We start from the raw sequence: 27,270 nt of genomic DNA, 5'->3' as shown, positions 1-27,270 counted from the left end.
ATACAGATCTGCGCGATAGTAAATTACGCCACAGGTTCCCGCGGAAGGTGACAACATTAAACAGACTCTTTTGGAAAGCGTAAAATACAACTAATCTCTCTGAAGGGCAAATAATTCAGCGCAATCTCATCTTGGCTTAGGGCGAGTAACTACTGTACACCCGCAGTCCGTAACTCATGGTAAAGACCTGGCCATCGGGTATTAACACTTAATTAAATCTATACGCATCAATGGGCGAGGTTCCAGTGTTTCAAGCAAAGGTTAATTAGACGAGCTGTTTCCCAGGAACAAATCTGAGGGATGTTAATTGACCCGAGCGCTTCTGCCCATTCTGCCCCATAGCAAATTGCGTGACCGAACTTCTGTGCTTCTTCTTTGTGCTCTACGGAGAGAGAGAGAGAGGCAGGCGGCTTGTAAGATTATTATTAAAAATTATTATTTTTGTTATTAGGTTTTTATTACTTACAAAAAAATACTATGTAGCGCAGGGACTCCTCATGGAGAGGGGGGGGGGGGGACATACGGTTAAAGGGAACCTGTCACCAGGTATTACCCCACTAAAATCCCAGCCCCCTCAGGTAAGGGATGTAATGTCCCCTCTTGTATGTGAAATCTCACCCATTTACCTATAAAAAGAAAATTCCTCCAAATTCAGGCAAATATGACTCATTTTCACATGAGATGAGTCAAGTTTAGTGGTTGCAGGGGGAGTGTCACTTCAGAAGCCCCTATTGTTTGTTTTAGCATCTAAAAACAAGCTGTTGGTGTCATATTAAAGATTAATTTCAGATTCTACTTAGTTTATGGTTTTGTGAGCTATAGATGTGGACATAGAGGCAGTTAAAATAGGCGAGCACTGGATTTTTATCTGCAGCTTGCATTTTCCATCTATGTATTTAGCTGCCTGGATCTCTGATTCTGTAGATCACAAAGCCACAAGCTTGATGTGATCTGAATTCTGAAAGATGAGAATCTTATCTGTAATATGACACAGATAGCATGTTTCTAGGGGGAACATTGACTCTCCCCCTAACCACTAAACGTAACTCATCTAATTTGAAAATGGGGTGAGAAGAGTCATATTTGACTTTGGAGGAGATTCCACCTAAAAGAGGGAAGTCTAGAAAGGACATTTCATCCCCGACCTGAGGGGCTTGGAGTTTAGAGTCATTAAATCTGTTGACAGGTTCCCTTAAAGCTCTACCAATAGAAGAAATGACAGATTGGGGCACATTTACTCACCCGGTCCATTCGCGTTCCAGCGGCGGCTTCTCTGACGAGCATTCGGGTCTTCCGGCGATTCATGAAGGTCCTGCGCCCGATGTCCACCAGGTGGCGCTGCTGCGCCGAAGTCCGCCGAGGTGCCCCGGAGTTCATCGTCTTCATCGTGGTGCATGTGAGTATGGCCCGTGCCACCAATTTTTTTTTTTTTAAATGTGGCAGTTTTTCCGAATCCATCGGGTTTTCGTTCGGCCACGCACCCCGATTTCCGTTGCGTGCATGCCAGCGCCAAAATCCCAGGGCAATTCAGGGGAAATCGGCGCAAAGCGGAAATATTCGGGTAACACGTCGGGACATCGGACCCTTAGTAAATGACCCCCATAGTGTTATCGTTCAGAATAATTGGGGGCCACAACATGGATCCCCATTTACAAAGACAAAACTGCATCTTGCCCCATTCAGATGGCAATCCATTATGATAAACCAGGGACATTTATTCATAGATCCAGATCTTCTTTTATGTTATCCATGGCCTCCTTCTTTCTAATATCAACTTTTAAAATTATGCTAATGACCCAGAAGGGCTATGGGCATGTTACAGAAGCCCCCTGTGCCTTGGCTTTACAGGCTGTTACACTGTGAATCAGCACATCCGTCCCTTTGCCAGCACTTCCTGTAAGGTGGGAGGGGGGAATGGAGGGCTTCTGATAACACCCCCATAACCCTTCAGACTCATTAGCATAATTTAAAAGTTGATTTTAGAAGGAAGGAGGTCCTGGTTTATAATGATGAGTGTCTCTGGTTTATCCAGATGCATTTTGATGCTCGATTTCCTTTATTATAATCCTAGGTATTGTGTAGTTTTATATGACTTTCCTAACACAATCTATTTTTATATCATTTAAAATGTGTTCTTATTATTTTTATAGCTTTAGTAGAAAAACAGAATTATTCTGCGGTATCTGCCGAAAACTGGCGCGGGGACCTTAGTAAATGGGCCCCATTGGGGCACATTTACTTACCCGGTCCATTCGCGTTCCAGCGGCGGCTTCTCGGACGAGCGTTCGGGTCTTCCGGCGATTCATGAAGCTCCTCCGCCCGATGTCCACCAGGTGTCGCTGCTGCGCCGAGGTCCGCTGAGTTGCGTCGGAGTTCACTGATCTCTTCCTGGTGCATGTGAGTATGGCCCGTGCGACCAATTTTTTGTTTTAAATGCGGCGGTTTTTCCGAATCCGTCGGGTTTTCGTTCGGCCACGCCCCCCGATTTCCGTCGCGTGCGGCAAAATCCCGGGGCAATTCAGGGAGAATCGGCGCAAATCGGAAATATTCGGGTAACACGCGGGAAACCGCGAATCGGGCCCTTAGTAAATGACCCCCGTTGTCTCTCATGCCCAACTACTCCCCCACACCCCCCGATTTCCGTCGCGTGCATGCCAGCGCCGATGAGCCAAAATCGCCGCAAAACGGAAATATTCGGGTAACACGTTGGCGAAACGCGAATCGGGCCCTTAGTAAATGACCCCCAATGTGTCCGTGCCCCCTATTACTTGTATCATTATTACTTGTGTTCATTAGTATTATATCATACCGAATATTATGATTATGACATGTTGTTATTAAATTATGTTTTCAATCTGTCGTACTATTATATCATGCAGAATAATATTATTATTGTGATGTATTGTTATTATGTCATGTTTTGTATCTATTGTGTTATTGTATCATGCAGAATATTATTATCACGTGATGTTTTGTATGTATAGTATTGTTACATCATACAGAATATTATTATTATGACGTGTTGTTATTACGTCATGTTTTCAATCGTATTATTGAATCATGCAGAATATTATTATTACTTGATGTTTTGTATCTCTAGTATTGTTACATCATACAGAATATTATTATGTGATGTTTTGTATCTATAATATATTACATCATACAGAATAATATGATTATGACATGTTGTTATTATATTATGTTTTCAATCTATCGTATTATTATATCATGTAGAATATTATTATGATGATGTGTTGTTATTACGTGATGTTTTATATCTATAGTTTTGTTACATCATGTAGAATATTATTATGTTGTCGTTATACAATGTTCTTATACTTTTTTTTATCCTTCTCCCGCAGGAAAGAATTAGAGGAATTCGCCGAAATGTCAAAAAAGGAAAAACAAAAAAAAGCTTTGGATTCTTCGGAGCGTGAGAAGGAGCAGCGGGCGAGGAAGATGCATCACCTCCTGAGCACGGAGCAGGTAGGTGTGCGGCGCCATTACCTGACAGCTCCGGAAAGCTACAGCGACGGAGGAGACGGCGGGACGGGACATGACAAAGACCCCAAAGATCACCGGAAACACAACTTCCACTTCAATTCAGTGGTTTTCTAGGTGTGAGGGCAGAAAGTGCGACCAAGGAGCAAACACGTCACAAGTACAAGGCCTGACAGCAGGGGATGAGGCTCCCTGATCTAGATATGTAGCAGAGCCGGGATCGTCAGCTGCTGCAGAGTAGAGTTTGTCAGATGTAGCGGTGCTCAGTGTGTCTCATGTATATTTGTCTAATATGGCACAACTGTTAGAGTCAGGTTCAGCAGAGCTGAGTTTATCAAATGCAGTAGAGGTGGGTTTGTCAGCTGCTGCGGAGCTGAGTTTGTCATATGTAGTGGTGCTCAGCAGGTTTCATATCTGAGAGCTGGGTTTCTGTAACATGGTATAACCGATGGCACTGTCTGGTGTAGCTGTGTTGGGTTTGTTAGCTGTAGCAGGGCTGAGTTTGTCAATTGCAGTAAAGGTGGGTTAGTCAGCTGCTGCGGAGCTGAGTTTGTCATATGTAGTGGTGCTCAGCAGGTTTCATATCTGAGAGCTGGGTTTCTGTAACATGGTATAACCGATGGCACTGTCTGGTGTAGCTGTGTTGGGTTTGTTACCTGTAGCAGTGCTGAGTTTGTCAGATGTAGCAGTGCTCAGTGTGTCTGATATATGGGAGCTGGGTTTCTCTAACCTGGTATGACTGAACATTGGGTGTAGCAGTGCTGGAGTTGTCAGCTGTAGCAGAGTTGGATTGGTCTGACACAGCGAGGCTAAATTGGTGAAACGTAACAGTAAGGCCCCTTCTCCACTGGCGTTTTTCACGCGCGAGTTCTGCGCGTGCATTTGACGCTCAGAACTCGCATTGCACTCTGTCCCATTGTATTCAATGGGTCTTTCTCCATTAGCGTGGTTTTGAACGCGCGTGCTTGCGTTCGTTTGCACGCGCGTCAAAATCGCAGCATGCTCTATTTTTGCGAGTCACGCGCGTTTTTCACGCCCCATTCAAGTCTATGGAGATGCATCAAGAACGCATTGCACTCGCAATCATTGCAAGTGCAATGCGAGTGCAATGCGTTTTAAACGTAAGGGTTGCTAGGTGACCAGAATAACATTATTTCCCCTGCTCGCGAACGATCATTTAATTAATAAAACACAGTGAAGAACAGTGAAGAATAGAATAAAAACAGTGAACACAGTGACCACAGGATCATTTAAGATAAAAACACAGTGCAGAACACAGTGCAGAATAGATTACAGATGTTCGGCACATCTGCTTACTTGTCGGGAGATACGCGCGGAACGGCGCGAACAAAATAGCATGTGAAGAACAATATATATATGTGTGAAGAACACATTGCAGATGTATTTAAACATCTGCAATGTGTTCTTCACACACATATATATTGTTCTTCACATGCTATTTTGTTCGCGGCGTTCCGCGCGTATCTCCCGACAAGTAAGCAGATGTGCCGAACATCTGTAATCTATTCTGCACTGTGTTCTGCACTGTGTTTTTATCTTAAATGATCCTGTGGTCACTGTGTACAATGATTTTATTCTATTCTTCACTGTTCTTCACATCTGCTAAATTGTCGGGAGATAATATACGCGCGGAACAGTGAAGAATAGATCGCAGATGTTTGCAAATTATCAGAAGACATTATTTTTCAATTAAATAACACATTTTAATCCCAAACCATGGTCCCTTTGAAAACTGCTCGAGTCTCCCATTGAAACGCGCGTCAAAAATGCGCCGAAAACGCAAAAACAACGCTAACAACACGCGCGTGAAAAACGCAAAAACGCTAATTACTCCAAGGAAAAATGGAACAAAAACGCAGCCAAAACGTCAGTTTTTCACGCATTGCACCCTGACGTGAAACGCAACGCTAGTGTGCAAGAGGCCTAACATGTTTGTCTCATACGGAAGAGAAATGGGTTTGTCAGGTGCGATAGTGTTACGTTTGTTATCTGTAGCAGTGCTGACTCAGCTCGACGCATTATTTTTTTTCATATAGCAGAGCTGAGTTTCTCAATTATGGTAGAGCTGTGTTTGAGAGAGATGACAAAGTTGAGTTTGTTAGATGTAGCGGTGCCCAGTGTATCTCATATATAAGAGCTGGGTTTGTCTGACATAGCAGGGCTGAGTGTTGGAGTACTGGGGTTGTTAGATGCAGCAGAGATGGATTTGTCAGGTACAGCATGGATGAATTTGTAAGACGTAGCAGTGATTAGTTAAGAATGAACTGGGTTTGTCAGATGCAGCAGGGTTGAGTTTGTGGGGTGTACCAATGAAGCATTTCTTTCTTGTATAGCAAAGCTGAGTTTGTCATGTACAGCAAATTTGAATCTGTCCGATTTAGCAGTACACAGTTTGACTCATGAATGAGAGAGGAGTTTGTCAGGTGTATAAGTGTTGGGATTTTCTAGTACGAACCTGTTGAGTTTGCAGATGTAGCAGTGCTGGGTAGCAGTCCTGAGCTTATTACGTGTAGCAGTTCTGAGCTTGTTATGTGTAGCAGTCCTGAGCTTGTTATGTGTAGCAGTCCTGAGCTTGTTACATGTAGCAGTTCTCAGCTTGTTGTGTGTAGCAGTTCTGAGCTTGTTACATGTAGCAGTTCTGAGCTTGTTACGTGTAACAGTTCTGAGCTTGTTACGTGTAGCAGTTCTCAGCTTGTTACATGTAGCAGTTCTCAGCTTGTTACATGTAACAGTTCTGAGCTTGTTACGTGTAGCAGTTCTCAGCTTGTTACATGTAGCAGTTCTCAGCTTGTTACATGTAGCAGTTCTGAGCTTGTTACGTGTCGCAGTCCTGAGCTTGTTACGTGTCGCAGTCCTGAGCTTGTTACGTGTCGCAGTTCTGAACTTGTTACGTGTAGCAGTTCTGAGCTTGTTACGTGTAGCAGTTCTGAGCTTGTTACGTGTAGCAGTTCTGAGCTTGTTACGTGTAGCAGTCCTGAGCTTGTTACGTGTAGCAGTTCTGTGCTTGTTACGTGTAGCAGTTCTGAGCTTGTTACGTGTAGCAGTTCTGAGCTTGTTACGTGTAGCAGTTCTGAGCTTGTTATGTGTCGCAGTTCTAAGCTTGTTACATGTAGCTGTTCTGAGCTTGTTACGTGTAGCAGTTCTAAGCTTGTAACATGTAGCTGTTCTGAGCTTGTTACATGTAGCTGTTCTGAGCTTGTTACATGTAGCAGTTCTGAGCTTGTTACGTGTCGCAGTTCTGAGCTTGTTACGTGTAGCAGTTCTGAGCTTGTTACGTGTAGCAGTTCTGAGCTTGTTACGTGTAGCAGTTCTGAGCTTGTTACGTGTAGCAGTTCTGAGCTTGTTACATGTAGCAGTTCTGAGCTTGTTACGTGTAGCAGTTCTGAGCTTGTTACATGTAGCACTTCTGAGCTTATTATGTGTAGCAGTTCTGAGCTTGTTATGTGTAGCAGTTCTGTGCTTGTTACGTGTAGCAGTTCTGAGCTTGTTTCGTGTAGCAGTCCTGAGCTTGTTACATGTAGCAGTCCTGAGCTTGTTACGTGTAGCAGTTCTGTGCTTGTTACGTGTAGCAGTCCTGAGCTTGTTACGTGTAGCAGTTCTGTGCTTGTTACGTGTAGCAGTTCTGAGCTTGTTTCGTGTAGCAGTTCTGTGCTTGTTACGTGTAGCAGTTCTGAGGTTGTTACGTGTAGCAGTTCTGTGCTTATTATGTGTAGCAGTTCTGTGCTTGTTACATGTAGCAGTTCTAAGCTTGTTACGTGTAGCTGTTCTGAGCTTGTTACGTGTAGCAGTTCTGAGCTTGTTACGTGTAGCAGTCCTGAGCTTGTTACGTGTAGCAGTTCTAAGCTTGTTACACGTAGCAGTTCTGAGCTTGTTACGTGTAGCAGTCCTGAGCTTGTTACGTGTAGCAGTTCTAAGCTTGTTACACGTAGCAGTTCTGAGCTTGTTACACGTAGCAGTTCTGAGCTTGTTACACGTAGCAGTTCTGAGCTTGTTACACGTAGCAGTTCTGAGCTTTTACGTGTAGCAGTTCTGAGCTTGTTACGCGTCGCAGTACTGAGCTTGTTACGTGTCGCAGTACTGAGCTTGTTACGTGTAGCAGTTCTGAGCTTTTTACGTATAGCACTTCTGAGCTTATTATGTGTAGCAGTTCTGAGCTTATTATGTGTAGCAGTTCTGTGCTTGTCACTTGTAGCAGTCCTGAGCTTGTTATGTGTAGCAGTACAGAGCTTGTTACGTGTAGCAGTTCTGAGCTTTTTACGTATAGCACTTCTGAGCTTATTACATGTAGCACTTCTGAGCTTATTATGTGTAGCAGTTCCGAGCTTGTTATGTGTAGCAGTTCTGTGCTTGTTACGTGTAGCAGTTCTGAGCTTGTTTCGTGTAGCAGTCCTGAGCTTGTTACATGTAGCAGTCCTGAGCTTGTTACGTGTAGCAGTTCTGTGCTTGTTACGTGTAGCAGTCCTGAGCTTGTTACGTGTAGCAGTTCTGTGCTTGTTACGTGTAGCAGTTCTGAGCTTGTTTCGTGTAGCAGTCCTGAGCTTGTTACGTGTAGCAGTTCTGTGCTTGTTACGTGTAGCACTTCTGAGCTTGTTACGTGCAGCAGTTCTGAGCTTGTTACGTGTAGCAGTTCTGAGCTTGTTACGTGTAGCAGTCCTGAGCTTGTTACGTGTAGCAGTGCTGAGTTTGATAAGTGTAGCACTGACTTTGGCAGCTATAAGCCTGTAGCAGAGCTCAGTATGTTTCATGTAGCAGAGCTGGGTTTGTCAATATGGCATAAAAGAGTTTGTCAGGTGCAGAATTCGAGGATAAAGCAGAGCTGAATTTGAAATGATACACCTTTCCCGAGCTTGTTTTCGTTGTTACAGGAAGCAGGTCCTCGGTAATCTATAATCTACAGTAATTGGATTTATCGCTGAGGATTGTCCTGTCCTCACACTGCTGTGCTCTTGGCTCTCTGCATTGAGCCTCTCCATTGTCCTGTCCTCACACTGCTGTGCTCTTGGCTCTCTGCATTGAGCCTCTCCATTGTCCTGTCCTCACACTGCTGTGCTCTTGGCTCTCTGCATTGAGCCTCTCCATTGTCCTGTCCTCACACTGCTGTGCTCTTGGCTCTCTGCATTGAGCCTCTCCATTGTCCTGTCCTCACACTGCTGTGCTCTTGGCTCTCTGCATTGAGCCTCTCCATTGTCCTGTCCTCACACTGCTGTGCTCTTGGCTCTCTGCATTGAGCCTCTCCATTGTCCTTCCCTCACACTGCTGTGCTCTTGGCTCTCTGCATTGAGCCTCTCCATTGTCCTGTCCTCACACTGCTGTGCTCTTGGCTCTCTGCATTGAGCCTCTCCATTGTCCTGTCCTCACACTGCTGTGATCTTGGCTCTCTGCATTGAGCCTCTCCATTGTCCTGTCCTCACACTGCTGTGCTCTTGGCTCTCTGCATTGAGCCTCTCCATTGTCCTGTCCTCACACTGCTGTGCTCTTGGCTCTCTGCATTGAGCCTCTCCATTGTCCTTCCCTCACACTGCTGTGCTCTTGGCTCTCTGCATTGAGCCTCTCCATTGTCCTGTCCTCACACTGCTGTGCTCATGGCTCTCTGCATTGAGCCTCTCCATTGTCCTGTCCTCACACTGCTGTGCTCTTGGCTCTCTGCATTGAGCCTCTCCATTGTCCTGTCCCCACACTGCTGTGCTCTTGGCTCTCTGCATTGAGCCGCTCCATTGTCCTGTCCTCACACTGCTGTGCTCTTGGCTCTCTGCATTGAGCCTCTCCATTGTCCTGTCCTCACACTGCTGTGCTCTTGGCTCTCTGCATTGAGCCTCTCCATTGTCCTGTCCTCACACTGCTGTGCTCTTGGCTCTCTGCATTGAGCCTCTCCATTGTCCTGTCCTCACACTGCTGTGCTCTTGGCTCTCTGCATTGAGCCTCTCCATTGTCCTGTCCCCACACTGCTGTGCTCTTGGCTCTCTGCATTGAGCCGCTCCATTGTCCTGTCCTCACACTGCTGTGCTCTTGGCTCTCTGCATTGAGCCTCTCCATTGTCCTGTCCTCACACTGCTGTGCTCTTGACTCTCTGCGTTGAGCCTCTCCATTGTCCTGTCCTCACACTGCTGTGCTCTTGGCTCTCTGCATTGAGCCTCTCCATTGTCCTGTCCTCACACTGCTGTGCTCTTGGCTCTCTGCATTGAGCCTCTCCGTTGTCCTGTCCTCACACTGCTGTGCTCTTGGCTCTCTGCATTGAGCCGCTCCATGGCCTCTCCTCACACTGCTGTGCTCTTGGCTCTCTGCATTGAGCCGCTCCATGGCCTCTCCTTGTCATATACAACGTTACTAAACATGTTGAGCTTCTCAACTAACCTTGGCAGATGCAGCAGTGATGAACTTGCCAGACATAGCAGAGCTGACTTTGTCCTGGTGACATTATGGTGCACTAGGGCTGAAAGGACAAACTCCTCTCTGTTACATGTGTAGATGCGGCTGTACTGTGGATGCGTGTGTGGCGGCATATGTTTGGTTGAGGTGTGTACACAATTCATTATGCTAATGTGCCGCTGTCAATACGCACTTAATGAGAATGATATACCTGACATTGTAGCGCAGCTTCACCCATCCCCAGACACTTCACCACCAAACCAATTAACAAGTTCTATTGTTTAGGTAAATGAGGACAGCCTGCGGGCCAGATGCCACCCCCCAACCCCTCACTGCTGCCCCACTGACTCGCCTCTGCTACATGCCGAAAATACATGTGACATTCCTGAAAACTAATGCAAAAAGCTATTACATAAGACAGAGCTGCACTCACTATTCTGCTGCTGGTGCAGTCACTGTGTACATACATGACATTACTTATCCTGTACTGATCCTGAGTTACATCCTGTATTATACCCCAGAGCTGCACTCACTATTCTGCTGCTGGTGCAGTCACTGTGTACATACATGACATTACTTATCCTGTACTGATCCTGAGTTACATCCTGTATTATACCCCAGAGCTGCACTCACTATTCTGCTGCTGGTGCAGTCACTGTGTACATACATGGCATTACTTATCCTGTACTGATCCTGAGTTACATCCTGTATTATACCCCAGAGCTGCACTCACTATTCTGCTGCTGGTGCAGTCACTGTGTACATACATGACATTACTTATCCTGTACTGATCCTGAGTTACATCCTGTATTATACACCAGAGCTGCACTCACTATTCTGCTGCTGGTGCAGTCACTGTGTACATACATGGCATTACTTATTCTGTACTGATCCTGAGTTACATCCTGTATTATACTCCAGAGCTGCACTCACTATTCTGCTGCTGGTGCAGTCACTGTGTACATACATGACATTACTTATTCTGTACTGATCCTGAGTTACATCCTGTATTACACTCCAGAGCTCCGCTTAGTGTTTTTCTCCATAGTATATCTATAGGGGGGCATTGCTATATAGTAGACTGTGTTATTATAGTGTTCTATATATAATTGGTTAGATGGAGAAGAGTCCTCAGACCATGGCACCTTAACCCTGGACCGGCACCAGCACTGGGCATACCTTGGCAGCTACCGTGGTCCAGAGCTGCTGGGGGGCTCACATAAGGCTGTGTCTAATAAATCCTTTGGGGGTGAGGGGGGCTTTATATAAAATATCCATGAGGGGGCTGTTTGGGATGATAAACTAGCGAATATTTTGGGGAACAGGAGACTGTTTTAGATTCTAAATTTTTAATAGCCGCCACGTAAGTCCACTGCAAAGGGGCCCCCAGAGGCTCTGTCGCCCAGGGGCCTCCTGAAACCTGGAGCCGACACTGCCTTAACCCCTTTGTTTTAGATGAAGACGTATGTCAATCGGAAATGGGGAGTAAATTTAGAACCACCGTAACTTCTTCCCGTCCTGCTGACAGCGAGTACATTACTTACATGAGACATGGAGATTGGACATGTTAAATCTAAACTGCCTTCCCCTTACATTTGCAATTTGGGAGAGTAGGAAGACCCCCACATACATTGGATGGTGATGCAGTCCTGCAGGAATATGGGGGTGTGCGACCACCATCATCATAGCAGATAGAGGTGACCTGCAACAGTATCCGGATTCCCAGAATTCCCCCCCTCCTTCTCATGGTGAACCGGGAATTTTACTTTGTAAGTAGCTACTACTTACAGACAGTCCCTGGGTTACATACAAGATCGGTTCCGTAGGTTTGTTCTTAAGTTGAATTTGTATGTAAGTCTAAACTGTATATTTTATAATTGTAGACCCAGACAAAAAAAATGTTTTCCCCAGTGACAATTGGAGATTCAAACATTTTTTGGACCAAGGGTTATCAATAAAGCTTTATTACAGACATCTTACAGCTGATCATTACAGCCTGGGACTATAGTAACATCCAGAGAGGTCACCAGAGGTCAGAGGCGGCAGAAGGGGCCCGTCTGTAACTAGGGGTCGTCTGTAAGTCGGGTGTCCTTAAGTAGGGGACCGACTGTACATTAAAAATGGAAAATAACTGAAGACATAACTGTGTGTCTCCTCCATCTGTATATATTCACGTCCTGGTAGAAGCCATAAATAATGTCCCCTGCTCCACCTACTGGCTGATATCACACATCAACACGTATCATAGTGTGAAAAAAAACATCATCATGCAAATAATTTTTTTTTCAGCTAAAAGTAAAAAAAAAAAAAAAAAATGACAGTTCAATATTACCATATTTTTTTGTAAATGTCTTTAGGTTTTTTGTTTTTTTCCAAATTTCTCAAATTTCATCCCATGATAGTGAGAGATAAGCGAGTCTATATTTATTTTAGTATAAAACACACGGATAAATATTCTAACTCCGCCCCCCCCCGTATCTGCTATTATAGTAGGATTCATTTACTCTTTTAGTTATTTTTATTTTATTTTTACGATTTTTTTTTTTTTTTTTTTGTTAGCTAATGACATTTTTTTCATCATCTGTCTGTATAATAAGACATGTGTAAGACACATGTCCATCAACCAAGGAAGAAAAGTCAGGGGTTTGGATGAGGAAGGGCACGTAATTTATTATTATAACACAAACATCAATGTTATCAATGTTTTTTTCTTTGTCTTACCCATTTTTTAAAAAAAAAATTATTTAAAGGGGTTGTCCAAATGCAAAAAAAACACACCTATTGGTGGCTGGGAGGAGGCTAGTTAAAAAAAAATAAAGACTTACCTCCGTGGCCCCTCCCTCTATCCTGTGCCGCCATCTCTCCGGTCCGTACCCCATGTAAACAAACAGCGACACGGAAGCCGCTCTGCGTTCAGCTTCTGGCCGGCCACCGGCCCTGCATGATACAGTACTGGGAATAGGGACGGGTGGGCGTGGCCAGGCACCTCAACTGGCCAAAAGCTGAGCGCATCGCTGCGTCCGTGCCCCTGTTTCTTCACGGACACGGACAGACCGGAGAGATGGCAGCGCTGGACGCAATGCTGGACACCAGGAAGGACTGCAAAGGTAAGTAAGTGTTTATTTTTTTAACTAGCCCCCTCCCGGTCACCCATAGATATTTTTCTCCATCCGACAACCCCTTTAACCATATTTATCTATTCAATAATTGTCTTTAACCCCTTAACGGAAATCTACCACCAGGATGAAGAATTGTAAACCGAGCACACTTACCTGCTGGTGCGTGCCCCATCTGGCAGGATCTGCTTTTCTTTTAGCTTCTTACACCCTTGTTTATACACAAAAAAAAAAAGGCTTTAAAAAATTATGCAAATGAGCCTAAGGGGCTGTGGGTTCCATGGGTGTTCATTGAGCTCAGAGCCCCCTAGGCTCATTTGCATAATTTTGTATGTTTTTTTTTTAAATAATCAGGGCATAAGAAGCTAGAAGAAGAGCAGATCTTGGCAGAGGGGGTACCCACCAGCAGGTAAGTCCTTAGTTTACAATCCTTGATCCTGGTTGTAGATGCCCTTTAAGGTTGTATGAAGGGGGCTCACAGGTTCATACATGGTTTATGGTGGCTGCATTGTGACACAGCTGACACCCCTGATTGGTGTTAGTCACTCAGGTAAATGTCAGCGGCGTGTGGGCGCCGTCATCTTGGGTTGGAACATTGGAGAGTGATGCTTTGTTACCATGGAATCCTGTCATTCGGCAGGGTTTGCAACACTGTGCCGGGGGCCGGAGGCACTTTGTTATAGATTCATAGCAAATTTCAGCATATAGTTCAATACAATAGCATTGCAGTATACAGTAGGAATGATCAGACCCCCTAGGGTTGAAGTACCCTTGGGGGCCCAAAAAGTAGTAAAAAAATTATTAAAAACCTCGAAATTCAAATCCCCCCTTTCCATGGAACTGATATAAAAATAAATAAAATTATAAACATGTTGGGTATCGCCACGTCCAAAACTCGCTAACAATCAACATATGACAACGGTTATTGGCAGCGTAGAACCCTGTAATAGAAAATAGCCCCCCAATTGTCCGAAACGCTACTTTTTCACCATTTTGCAACAGCATGAAATGTAATAAAAAGTGATCAAAAGGTCGTACAGTCCCCATAATGGTATCAGTGTAAAAGTCATCCCCTCCCGCAAAAAAATTACACCTGACAAAGGTCTGTTTGTCGAAGTTTGAAAAAGTTTTTGGCGTCAGAATTTGGCAAAATAAAATTAAAAAATTGTTTTTTATAGTAGGTTTTAATGTTTTAAAATGAATAAAATAATAATTAAACCTGTATAAAGTTGGTAAACCTGTGATCGTACCCATCCAAAGGATAAAAGGGAGGTGTCATTTGGCGCGCACAGTGAAAGCCGTAAAAACAGCGTCCACAAGAAATTGGCGCAAATGCGTTCTTTTGACAATTTCATCGCATTTGGAATTTTTTTTTCCAGTTGCCCATGTGAAATGCTGTCAATGGGATCATTTGTTACACAGAAAACAAGCCCATACACCTTTGTAAACGGTAAAATAAAAGAGTTATGGATTTTTTTTAAAGACTGGGAGTGAAAAATGAAAATACGCAAAAAATGAAATTGGCCTGGTCCTTTAGGGGTTAATTTTTTTTTTTTTTTTTTTTTTTTTTTTTTTAAAGCAATACTTTCATGTAATGTATCTGTCAAACTCTGCTAAAACACTTTTTTGAATATTTTTTTTTTTACTTGACATTTTTATTTATTTTATTAAATTGTTATTATAAAATTGTATTTTTTTTGCTACAGGATTTGATGGCGCTATATAAATAAAGATTATTATTATTATTATTATTATTATTATTATTATTATTATTATATACCGGTATATATTATTGTTTTAGTGTGTATATATATATATATTATAATATAGTTAAATAATAATAAATATATTTGTATATATAATCATAATATAAACAATAATAATTTTATATATATATATATATATATATATATATATATAAAATTATTGTTTATATTATGATTATATATACAAATATATTTATTATTATTTAACCATTCTAAAATATAAGATTATATAAACATATAGGATAAAACTGTATTTAATTATAAATATAAATATCAATGCAGAAATATATTTGTATCCATATTTTTGCTTTACGTAAAAAAAAATAATCCATAAATGTATTAAATTATTAAATTTTTCTCTTTTTTTTCAGATTATTTTTACATTTGTTGAATTTTTTAATAGGTTCCATTATGTTTTATGCTAATGACAATTTTTTTTTGTTTTGTAAAAAATCCTCCAGATCTAAGAATCTCCCCGGAGTTTAGCGTTTAGGATGTTACGTGTGAAGTATTTTATGAGGTTGGACTCTTCGCTCTTTGTCCATTCGCCGTCTATGGTTAATAGTGACAGCGGGGGAATAATCATAAGGAAGGTCAGCGCATCTTTACAAGAGGTTATTTTTTAGCTACTCGATCATTGTACGTGCCACATGTCTGCCGCCCCCTTACACCTCTTATGGCTCGGGTGCCCATGATGCAGTGAAAGTCATTGTATAAGTGGTGATTATGGCACCTTCATATCTTACCACACAGATTGGGAACGTGACCTCAGCCGCTCGCGTGGCCTCTCCTACCCCCCGAGACAAAGAAAATCACAAGTTTCTCCCAAACCTCAAACTTATGATTAATAATGTTTCCAGCCAAGTCATCGGGGAATACGGCCGAGCTTCATTGCCAACTACGCTGAGAATATTTCATTCCCAAACACTATTTTTAGGAGGAACGCTGATTACGGGGGAAGGGGGGGGTTATTATCAAAAATAAGACGTGACAAGAGATTCGCTCATCAAAAGGTCAATTAAACTCTCGTGGTGCGAAGTGGAAAATACATTTTAAAATTCCATTTTTATTATATTTTTATTTATTATACACATTTTTACCGACTTGTAATTTTAGGCCTTATGTGGACTTTAAAGAGAACCCGTCATACAATTTAACCCACCCAAAATTAAGAATATACATTAAAAACTATGATTAAAAAGCATCGCCCTTATCCCGAAATGGTTCCTTTCCATGGCTACAATGTTACAACAATCAGTTTGTAAACGTATATGTAACTCTCCTGTATGTATCTGATCACATAAAATCACAGCATGCTTCCATGGATTTCTACTCTTCACAATCCTTCTTGGAGGCGTGCTGTGATTTCATGTGATCTGATGCATACATGGGGTAGACGTTGCAAATGTAACAGGACCCATTTTTGTATGGGGTCACAATGATAAAATATAAAGATCCGAATTACATACAAATTCATCTTAAGAACAAACCTACAGAACCAATCCTGTACATAACCCTGGTAAATGCCTGTATTTCATGGTTACAGGCGGTGGAGAGGGGTTCAGGTAACATCCCCAGGAGCCCTTCTGGTTCATCAGCATAAATTTAAAAGTACATTTTAGAAGGAAAGAGACCATGGATAACAAATATAAGAACAAGAATATAAGAATAAGAACCTTAGGTCCTGTTACATTTGCAACATCTACCCCATGTATGCATCTGATCACTTGAAATCACAGCATGCCTCCACGAAGGATCCTGGTCACATGACTTCAAGTGCATAATGATGTAACAGAGCTCTCTCGCAATGTTCCATACAGCAGCATGTCCTAGCAGTGGGAGCTGTCAATCAGGAACAAGGAGGTGGGGTAATGCAAATAAAATTTAAAAGACCCCTACCATCAGTCCTTTAAATTTTACTTGCATTGCCCCGCCTTCTTGTTCCTGATTGACAGGTCTCACTGCTAGGACATGCTGGTGTATGGAACATTGCAAGAGAGCTCTGTTACATCATTAGTTTTACCGATGTTAGGTGTCCAACACTTACGTGCCCATTTCTTTTTTGCACTAAGGGAAACTGTTTGTAGTGCAAAAAAGAAACGGCACGCTTGAAAGGAAAATGACTATGTAAATTAGTGGGAGGCGCTCAGGCTGACATTAGCTGAGCACCTCTAGGCATTGCCGGATTTTAATTAATTCACGCCCCGGAACTCTAATAGTACCTGCATAAAGAAACATAAGTGATGGACATCGGTGAAACGGATGGTAGATGTCCTTTAATATGCACTTAGTGTAAATGACTCACATCAGGTGATTTGCATATAAGTTAACAAAATTATTTTTGGAACATTGTATCCATGGAAAGGACCCAATTAGGGATAGATCATAGTTTTTAATGAAGTCTTTATTTTGGGTGAGTTAATTTGCATGACAGGTTCTCTTTGAGCTGTTTACAAAAAGTAATTGGGGTGTGGGTGGAGTTTAGTAGGAATAGGTGTGGCCTCTTGTAATCAGTTATTGAAATAATGTTCTTATATTTGTTATCCATGGTCTCTTTCCTTCTAAAATGTACTTGAAAAATTATGCTAATGAACCAGAAGGGCTCATGGGCATGTTACCTCTCAACGGTGTAACAGCCAGTTACCATGAAATACAGGCAGTCTTCGACTTAAGAACACCCGACTTACAGACGACCCCTAGTTACAAACGGACCTCCAGATTTTGGTAATTTACTGTACAGGCAGTCCTCGGGTTACGTGCAAGATAGGTTCTGTAGGTTTTTTCTTAAGTTGAATTTGCATGCAAGTCGGAACCATATATTTTATCATTGTGACCCCAGACAAAATTTTTTTGGTCTCTGTGACAATTGTATTTTAAAAATGTTGGGTTGTCATAAGAACCAGGAGTAACACTAAAGCTTCATTACAGACACCTCTGATAACTGTTACAGCTGATTATTGTAGCCTAAGACTAAAGCACAGTAAATTACCAACATCCAGAGGTCGTTTGTAACTAGGAGTCATTGGGTGTTCTTAAGTAGGGGACTGCCTGTATATATATTTTTCACTTTAATTTGTTTCACTAATTAACCTGCTTCTACCAACAAGTTTTGGGTACAAATATGTGGCTATAGGCAGTTTTCAAAAAGTTTTTTGGATTGTGGGTGGGGCTTAAAAAGAGAGGTGTGGCCTCCTTTATTTTAAAAAAAGCTGGCATGCATTACTTCTTACATCTCATCTCTACTCTGATGTAACCATGTTGTTCATATATAATATATAATCACATAACAAAATTCACAAATTCACTAGCCCAATTTTGTTTAAAAATGTGTCACTTTTTGCTGTTTAGTAAAAGTGGATAATGTATGGGCAGGACTTATCTATATGGGCGTGGCCTCTTTCAATAATTTATGTAAAAAACTGCAATATATTACAGCTCGAATCTAAACGAGTTGGTAATTGTGACTTGTAATATATAAAAGTATTTCTTTTTCCTTTTTTTTGGAAATCTATCTTTGTGAATTTTTGTTGTGTGTGGGCGGGGCACAGAGGGGGGCGCACACCAGCAGATAAGTGTAGTTGTTTTACAATTCTATTTCCTATAAGGAACTTCAAAGGTCCTGGAAGGGCTCTTGTAAACACTTTTGTTGAGAGCCAGCACATGTCCAAAATTATCTGGCTAGAGAACCCTCTCCTTATCATTTCTACAGACCAGTATCAATCTTGGTGAGGCTTGGGACCAGATAACCACCTAACAAACTATTACATTTATTTCCTAGATATATACAGTATATATAAAGAGATAGATATGAGATAGACAGATAGATAGATATGAGATAGATAGATAGATAGATAGATAGATATGAGATAGATAGATATGAGATAGATATGAGATAGATAGATAGATATGAGATAGATAGATAGATACATAGATACATAGATAGATATGAGATAGATAGATAGATATGAGATAGATAGATAGATAGATAGATAGATAGATAGATAGATAGATAGATATGAGATAGATAGATATGAGATAGATATGAGATAGATAGATAGATAGATAGATATGAGATAGATAGATAGATACATAGATACATAGATAGATATGAGATAGATAGATATGAGATAGATAGATAGATAAATAGATAGATAGATATGAGATAGATATGAGATAGATAGATAGATATGCAGATTTTCGAGGTGAAGTGCAGTAAAGGACATGTAATCCTGAGCTTTTCTTTTCTGACTTTTCCATAACTTTCCTGCTCCATCATGTGTTGTCCTCCTGGTTCTCCCCGGTATCTTGTAGTATATATAGTGTACGGCACAGTGGGTGTTAGGCCGGGTGCTGGGGCTACAGCCGGATACATTGGGTGGGAGCCAGATATGAGAATAGAATCCAGGACGCAGCGTTCCCGGAGACATCCTGATATAGATCCAGTCCTGACAGCGGAGACCTCCGGAGCAGCCTGAGCTCCTCGTCCATTGCTCTGACAGATGAGCACAAGACTTTCTACTCCGCAAACTTTCACTACATTCTCCATCGCTGGGGTCATCCAGGATTAGGAAACAAGATGAGCTGCAATACCACATACAATCTGAGGCCATGGGAGGCGCTTTGCTTTTCTTGAGAACAAATAGTTGTTAATGATGTTGTACCAATCCTGGAGTCTTTGGCAACGCAGCTCGCAGTCTATGCATTTTGTATTTATTACGCAGTGGCTTTAAAAGGGGTTCTTAAAGGGGTTTTCCAGTGTAGCTGGGTCAGAGAAATAAATATAAAATATTAACCTTGCTTCAACTTTGCCCACACGGCATGGCACTGCCCTTCTAATGTGACACTCTCAGTGTGATGGTTACATTGATTAGTTCACATTCTTAATTTTTAACACCCATTTGTCAGTTTATTCACAAATGTCCAAGGGGAATAACAGAGGAATAGTAGATGATACTAGTAATACTATTCTTAGCTATAATGTAATGGATTTGATATTTCATGGGGATCACAGTTACCTCCTCTCCTCCGCACATGCACCCTCAGCTCGGCAATAAGTGATACATATTAGAATGTTGTGATTTCCCTCTATTATTCCTCTTGTAAATGTTTGACAAAATCAGTTTTATTCATCCCCCCTACACAATCGCACACTCAAAACTTTGGATAGACACGGCCAGCGTTCAGGGGGACATCCAGGTAAGGAGGAATAACAGAGGAATCGCACAAGGAAGAGTTTTAGATTTGGTATTACTTTGAGAATACAGGCGGTCCCCTATTTAAGGACACCCGACTTACAGACGACCCCTAGTTACAGACGGACCCCTCTGCCCCCTGTGACCTCTGGTGACCTCTCTGGATGTTACTATACTCCCAGACTGCAGTGATCAGCTGTAAGGTGTCTGTAATGAAGCTTTATTGATAATCCTTGGTCCCATTACAGCAAAAAATTTTGAAACTCCGATTATCACTCGGGCAAAAGAAAATTTGGTCTGGAACTACAATAATAAAATATAAAGCTTCCAGTTCCATACAAATTCAACTTAATAACAAACCTAAGGACCCTATCTTGTATGTAACCCGGGGACTGCCTGTAGTAGAGTCGGGGCACGATCCTGGTTTAATATTTTACGGAATTGCTATTTAGGCGATTGACTAACATTTTAAAGCCTGTGGAGTGTCATTATACTTCCCGCCACCAGGGGTCTCATCACGTTAGTAAACAATAAACACTTGTAATAATGTGCGCGAGTGTCCGCAGCTCCTTTAAGCTGTAGTTAAGTGTTCGCACTTCTCCGCCTGTCAGCAGTTCACTGTTGCTGTTGGCCGAGGCCGGGGGAGACATAAATCACATTGGCAATAATAAAAGATAGTTTTTTGGTGGGAAGCCAGCAGAGGACAGAGTCAGGATGTTACGAGGGAGAGAGGCGCGAGCTACGATTTCCCTCGTGTCTTGGACGGGGGTAACGCGACTGGCGTGTTTGTAGCTCGTGTTCCACGTCAATAAATAACACTTTTATAGATGTCAGACTCGCGAGGCTCAATATACGAGCGTTATCGATACTCCGTAGTAATGGCCGGATGAATTACACCTCCACGTGCCAGGGTCTGTCTGTGCCACTAAACCATATGGTGAAGTACCGGCTTAAAGGGGGTCTACCGGCTACCGAATCCCCCTGTAGGTAAATGCATCCTTGTGTAGGTCACTTTATAAACTTTCCGGACAGACCTTTCTTATCTCTCTGTGTTCTGCCATGTAAGAGAAAATTAAGTTCATGTATTTATGCAAATTCGCTTTTCAGGGCACTAAAGGTGTGGCTATAACCAGCAGTGCACCTGTTCTCTTTTTTAGGTTACCCAGTGCCTTTGAGCACCACCCCTTATACAATAATTCATATTCATTGTAGTTATAAGGTGTGGAAAGATAAAAAAAAAAACAAAAGCACCTGTGATGAAAGCCCCGCCCTTATTTGCATAAAGATAAAAACAAATTTTCTCAAAAATTACAGATCCGTTAGAAACAAGGTTTATCTAGAGAATTCACCACTTGCAACATCTGGATGTACAAATCAGTTTTAGAAATGAATAACCAGAAAATTGCTAGAAGTTAGGCCCCCAATGCAATTTTAACAAGTGAGCCAAAGCAACCAAAATCAGACAATGCAGATTATAAATTCCCTTTAACTCTCTAATAAAGTTTCCAAAGAACCCCTTTAAAATTGCATCCCAGTACACCCTGCTCCCATTTCATTTTCCCACAGAAGGAGAAAAAAATAATAATTGTTATTATTTATATAGCGCACACAGATTACGCAGCGCTGCACAGAACTTTCCCAAATCAGTCCCTGCCCCCAATGGGGCTCACAATCTAATCAACCTACCAGTATGTTTTGGAGTGTGGGAGGAAACCGGAGGACCCGGAGGAAACCCACGCAAACACAGAGAGAACATACAAACTCTTTAGAGATGTTAACCTGGATGGGATTTGAATCCAGGACCCCAGCGCTGCACGGCTGTAGTGCTAACCACTGAGCCTGGACCCAGCGCTGCACGGCTGTAGTGCTAACCACTGAGCCTGGACCCAGCGCTGCACGGCTGTAGTGTTAACCACTGAGCCAGGACCCAGCGCTGCACGGCTGTAGTGCTAACCACTGAGCCACCGTGCCACCGCACAGACATAAGGTACCTCCATAAGGTGGAAGCTTTGCCAAGACATAAGCTAAATCTTTCAGTAAGATCTGGGATGTACTGGAGATGCTCGATTTTCTGCCAAAAAAGAAAACATCCCGACCATTTATCTTCACGTTAACAACGTTCCTGCGCAATTATAAGCGCGGAAGTCTGAGAAATGATCATGTTTCCCTATAGTTCTCAGCAAGAGTAATTGAATACGGAACGCGGCACTAAACGCCGGACCCTGACACTTTGTTAACACTCCGACTATGGGCGATTATTTGCTGAGTGGGGGTTTTCTCTATCCCTTGGCAGCGCTGCGCCCTGATAATTATGATGAAGTGCAATGGTCAGTGTTGATTCAGCAGTCGCTGATCTAACAAATATTTCATGGGCCGCTCTCCTTCACGCCGTTACTTTTATGGTGATCACTCTACCTAGTTGCACTTTAAACTGTTGGATAAATGGAAGAAATCTTATACTATAGATCAGCGACGCTGCCAAGAAAGGGTAAATTATATCCGGAAAGTAAGAGGTCGCCGTGGGAAAAACATGTATCGCTGGGATGGTGACCATTTACAGAGTAGAGGGGGGGCTATCTAAGGGAGCGACGGCATTTGGGCACCATCTCTTTTAGGGAGCATTCACACATCCGTTTTTTTCTTCAGTATTCTATATGAGATTTTCACAGATGGCAAAGATACTAGGGCTCATTTACTAAGGATCCGAACGCCGCACTCGTCAGGTTTTCCCGAAAATTTCCATTTTGCGCCGAATTGCCCCGGGATTTTGCCGCAAGTGATCGGATTGTGGCGCATAGGTGCCGGCTTTCACGCGACAGAAAACGGGGGGCGTGGTCGTCGGACAACCCGACGGATTCAGACAAACCGCAGAATTTAAAAAAAGGATTTTTTAATGCAGGAACTCGGGCGCACAATGTTGGTGAATCGCACCGGACCCGAACCCACGGGATCGCGACGGGACCGGTTAAGTAAATCTGCCCCACTGAGTTTTTATTGTCTATAGACCCTTTCGCAGCAAGTTATCCACAGTAAGGAGATAATATGGTGATCATTGGGGGGTCCACCAGGGATATGAAGAATGGGGGTCCAATGTACCCTAATGCTGCTGCTAGGTTCATGGCACGGACGAAAGTAGCCGAGTCGTGGGATCCGCTATCTCTGTCTATGATTGAAAGAGTAGCAGGACGCAGGATGCTCTGTGATATTGATGCTTTGCATAGGAGATAACTTGTTGTAACTGGACAACCCCTTTAAGAAACTACATTTATACCATGGAAGACTCGGACAACCGCTTTAAGGAAATAGACTTATACTCTGGAAGACTAAGACAGCCCCTTTGATAAGCTAGACTTATACTATACGAGACTAAGATAACCCCTTTAAGAAGCTAGACTTATACTATGCAAGACTAAGACAACTCCTTTAAGAAACTAGACTAATACTATGCAAGACTAAGACAATCCCTTTAAGAAATTAGACTTATACTATGCAAGACTAAGACAACCTCTTTAAGAACATAGACTTATACTATGCAAGACTCAGACAACCCCTTTAAGCAACTAGACGTATACTATGCAAGACTAAGATGGCCCCTTTAAGAAACTAGACTTATGCTATGCAAGACTAAGAGAACCCCTTTAAGAAACTAGACTTATGCTATGCAAGACTAAGACAACCCCTTTAAGAAATTAGACTTATACTATGCAAGACTAAGACAACCCCTTTAAGAACATAGACTTATACTATGCCAGACTCAGACAACCCCTTTAAGAAACTAGACTTATACTATGCAAGACTAAGATGGCCCCTTTAAGAAACTAGACTTATGCTATGCAAGACTAAGACAACCCCTTTAAGAAACTAGACTTATGCTATGCAAGACTAAGACAACCCCTTTAAGAAACTAGACTTATACTATGCAAGACTAAGACAACCCCCTTAAGAAACTAGACTTATACTATGCAAGACTAAGACAACCCCTTTAAGAAGAAGACAACCCTTTAACAACGCGTGCCATTATAGTACGTCACACGTCGGCTGCGGGTGAATGGGCTGAGCCCTCTCCATAGCCAGTAAGTGTTTGCTGCATATCCCGCCATTTTGGTGAAGATTGTCGCTCCCCATGACGTCCCAAAATGACCGATTTATCAAAATATAATAACGGTTTTTCACTGCTTTTAACCCCTTAATGGAAAATAGCGCCCAACCACGAAAATGGCACTTTTTTGCCATTTTAAAAAATATTTTAAAAATCTATAAAAAGTGATCAAAAGGCCATACAGTCCTAAAAATAGAAGCATTGGAAACACCCTCAAAAGTAGCAAAAAATGACACCACCCACAGCTCCGTACACCAAAGTATGAAACAGCTAGAAGATGGCAACATTTAAAAAACAAAAAAATTGCAGCAGTTTTTAATCTTTGTGCATGTATGAAAACATTATAAAACCTAAACAAATTTGGTATCCCCGTAATCGTACCGACCCAAAGAATAAAGCAGACCTGTCATTTGGGGCGCACAGTGAAAGCTGTAAAATCCACGCCCATGAGAAAACAGCGCAAATGTGTTTTTTCACCAATTTCACTGTATTTGGATTTTTTTTCCCGCTTCCTTGTACACGCCATGGAATATCAAATATCGATTTTGTTACACAGAAAACAAGCCGTCACACATCTGTCTACATGGAAAAACAAAAAAGTTATAGATTTTTGAAGGTGGGGAGTGAAAAATGGAAACGCAAAAATGAAAAAAGGCCCACGGCGGGAAGGGGTTAAATATACAAGCTAGGAACAACATTCTTGGGTGTCACAGATTTATTATATTATACTATTATAAGGGCGGGGCACAGACAAGGACAGTGAGTCCCAATTCTGAGCCCCCCCCCCCCAGACATTCCCTGCCTGCTCAATGGGTCCACCCTAAAACCAAAGTGTAAAGACGTAACGAGACAGACAAATAACACAAAGGGGTGTCAATAATCAAGATAAAGGATAAAGACGAATAATCAGGAGAATAGTCCGGAACTTAGCCAAAATCAATTTACTAGAAGAACAAGCAAAACGAGCACAGACAGAAAGCCAACAGACAAACTGTATGACCAGCAAAGGAAGATGGGGCGCACAGGGTGTAAATCAGAGTGCCCCAGGTGAGAGAGGAAGGGCTCTGAAGGTGCATGAGCCTTACGACTTAACCCTTGCTGGTCCAGAGCAGGGGTTACAGAGAGCCACTAGTCCAGCAAATAGAGTACTGTTCAGACATCCGTCTGAAAAGCATTGGATAAAATCTCAGCCTAACAACTATACATCTACATCTGCCCTAAGGAACCAACAATAGGTACTCTTTTCGATTTACAACGGCAGAGAATCATATGAACAGATTAATTTCTGATACCCCTTAGTAGAGGGCAGTGTCCTCACCTTCAAGCTGTCTATGGTCCCACATTCTATGCTTTTTAAAATGTTTTCAGTAACACAATAAATACATTTTTAAAAAAGTGGAGCAAAGAGGTGGTAATGTTGAAGTATCTGAGAGTTTTGCTGTGAGAGGGGAGGAGGGAGCAGCATCTTATTGTTGAGAACACTTCCCACATTCTATGCTTTTTAAAGATTTTTTTATTCACACAGTAAATAAATAAAAAAGTGGTGCAAAGAGAGGGTAGGAGGTGGTGATGCTGAAGTGTCAGAGTTCTGCTGTGAGAGGGAAGGAAGGAGCAGCATCTTATTGTTGAAAATACCTCCCACATTCTGTGCTTTTAAAAAAGTTTTCAATAACAAAATAAATAAAAAAGTGGAGCAAAGAGAGTGTAGGAGGAGGTACTGCTAAAGTGTCTGAGAGTTCTGCTGTGAGAAGGGAGGAGGGAGCAGCATCTTATTGTTGTGAGCACCTCCCACATTCTAAGCTTTTTAAAAAGTTTTCAGTAACACAGTAAATACATTTTAAAAAGTGGAGCAAAGAGAGTGTAGGAGGTGGTGATGCTGAGGTGTCTGAGAGTTCTGCTGTGAGAGGGTAGGAGGGAGCAGCATCTTATTGTTGAGAACATCTCCCACATTCTAAGCTTTTTAAAAAGTTTTCAGTAACACAATAAATACATTTTAAAAAGTGGAGCAAAGAGAGGGTAGGAGGAGGCAATGCTGAAGTGTCAGAGTTCTGCTGTGAGAGGGGAGGAGGGAGCAGCATCTTATTGTTGAGAGCACCTCCCACATTCTAAGCTTTTTAAAAAGTTTTCAGTAACACAGCAAATACATTTTAAAAAGTGGAGCAAAGAGGGGGTAGGAGGTGAGGAGGTGGTGATGCGAAGTGTCTGAGAGTTCTGCTGTGAGAGGGGAGGAGGGAGCAGCATCTTATTGTTGAGAGCACCTCCCACATTCTAAGCCTTTTAAAAAGTTTTCAGTAACACAGCAAATACATTTTAAAAAGTGGAGCAAAGAGAGTTTAGGAGGTGGTAATGCTGAAGTGTCTGAGAGTTCTGCTGTGAGAGGGGAGGAGGGAGCAGCATCTTATTGTTGAGAACACCTCCTACATTCTAAGCTTTTTAAAAAAGTTTTCAGTAACACAACAAATACATTTTAAAAAGTGGAGCAAAGAGAGTGTAGGAGGTGGTGATGCCGAAGTGTCTGAGAGTTCTGCTGTGAGAGGGGAGGAGGGAGCAGCATCTTATTGTTGTGAGCACCTCCCACTTTCTAAGCTTTTTAAAAAGTTTTCAGTAACACAGCAAATACATTTTAAAAAGTGGAGCAAAGAGAGTGTAGGAGGTGGTAATGCTGAAGTGTCTGAGAGTTCTGCTGTGAGAGGGGAGGAGGGAGCAGCATCTTATTGTGGAGAACACCTAACACCGCAGCCCCACCCCAGAAATTGAGAATAAAGCAAATAAACATTTTGAAATTTGTGCTCATTTCCGAATCTCCAGGAATTATAGCTACTCCTTCAGCACAAACCTTTCCTGACAGCTCCGAGACCCGTCCTAAATTAACACCAATTGATGAACTAATAAAGTATTTAAAAAAAAAAAAGATGACAGGGACTCTTTATAGCGTCCTCTGTATTGCCGCCTGAGGGGTCGTCATCCCTTTTTTTATGTCTCACTTCTTTATTCATGTGCTTAATTACGGCAAAAAAAAAAAATTCTGACGGAAGGTAAGACAGGAGATAGATGGCCGGAAATGTAAAATATTAATGTATTGGCTAAGGACGAGCGGATAACAAATGATACGTTTACCAAGTACGCTCGACCTGGCGCAATTAATACCACCGGTCATGCGTGGCTTCCCGTGATGGAAAAACGTGAGAATCGGGATTCTGGGGGAAAAA

The 27,270-nt window shown here is 42.2% G+C and overlaps 1 protein-coding gene across 2 annotated transcripts in view; it reads left to right on the top strand.

Moving 5' to 3' along the window:
- SPATA17 (spermatogenesis associated 17) overlaps nt 1-27,270 on the top strand; it is a 119,565-nt gene that overhangs the window by 47,905 nt on the left and 44,390 nt on the right. For both annotated transcript variants that reach the window (XM_072140114.1, XM_072140113.1), the window contains one exon: nt 3,363-3,486. In XM_072140114.1, coding sequence (XP_071996215.1) covers nt 3,363-3,486 — 124 coding nt within the window. The remainder of the gene's footprint in view (nt 1-3,362; nt 3,487-27,270) is intronic.

The sequence above is a fragment of the Engystomops pustulosus genome, chromosome 3 (assembly GCF_040894005.1).
Source record: "Engystomops pustulosus chromosome 3, aEngPut4.maternal, whole genome shotgun sequence".
NCBI lineage: Eukaryota > Metazoa > Chordata > Amphibia > Anura > Leptodactylidae > Engystomops > Engystomops pustulosus.
This window is presented reverse-complemented; position numbering and strand designations above follow the sequence as displayed.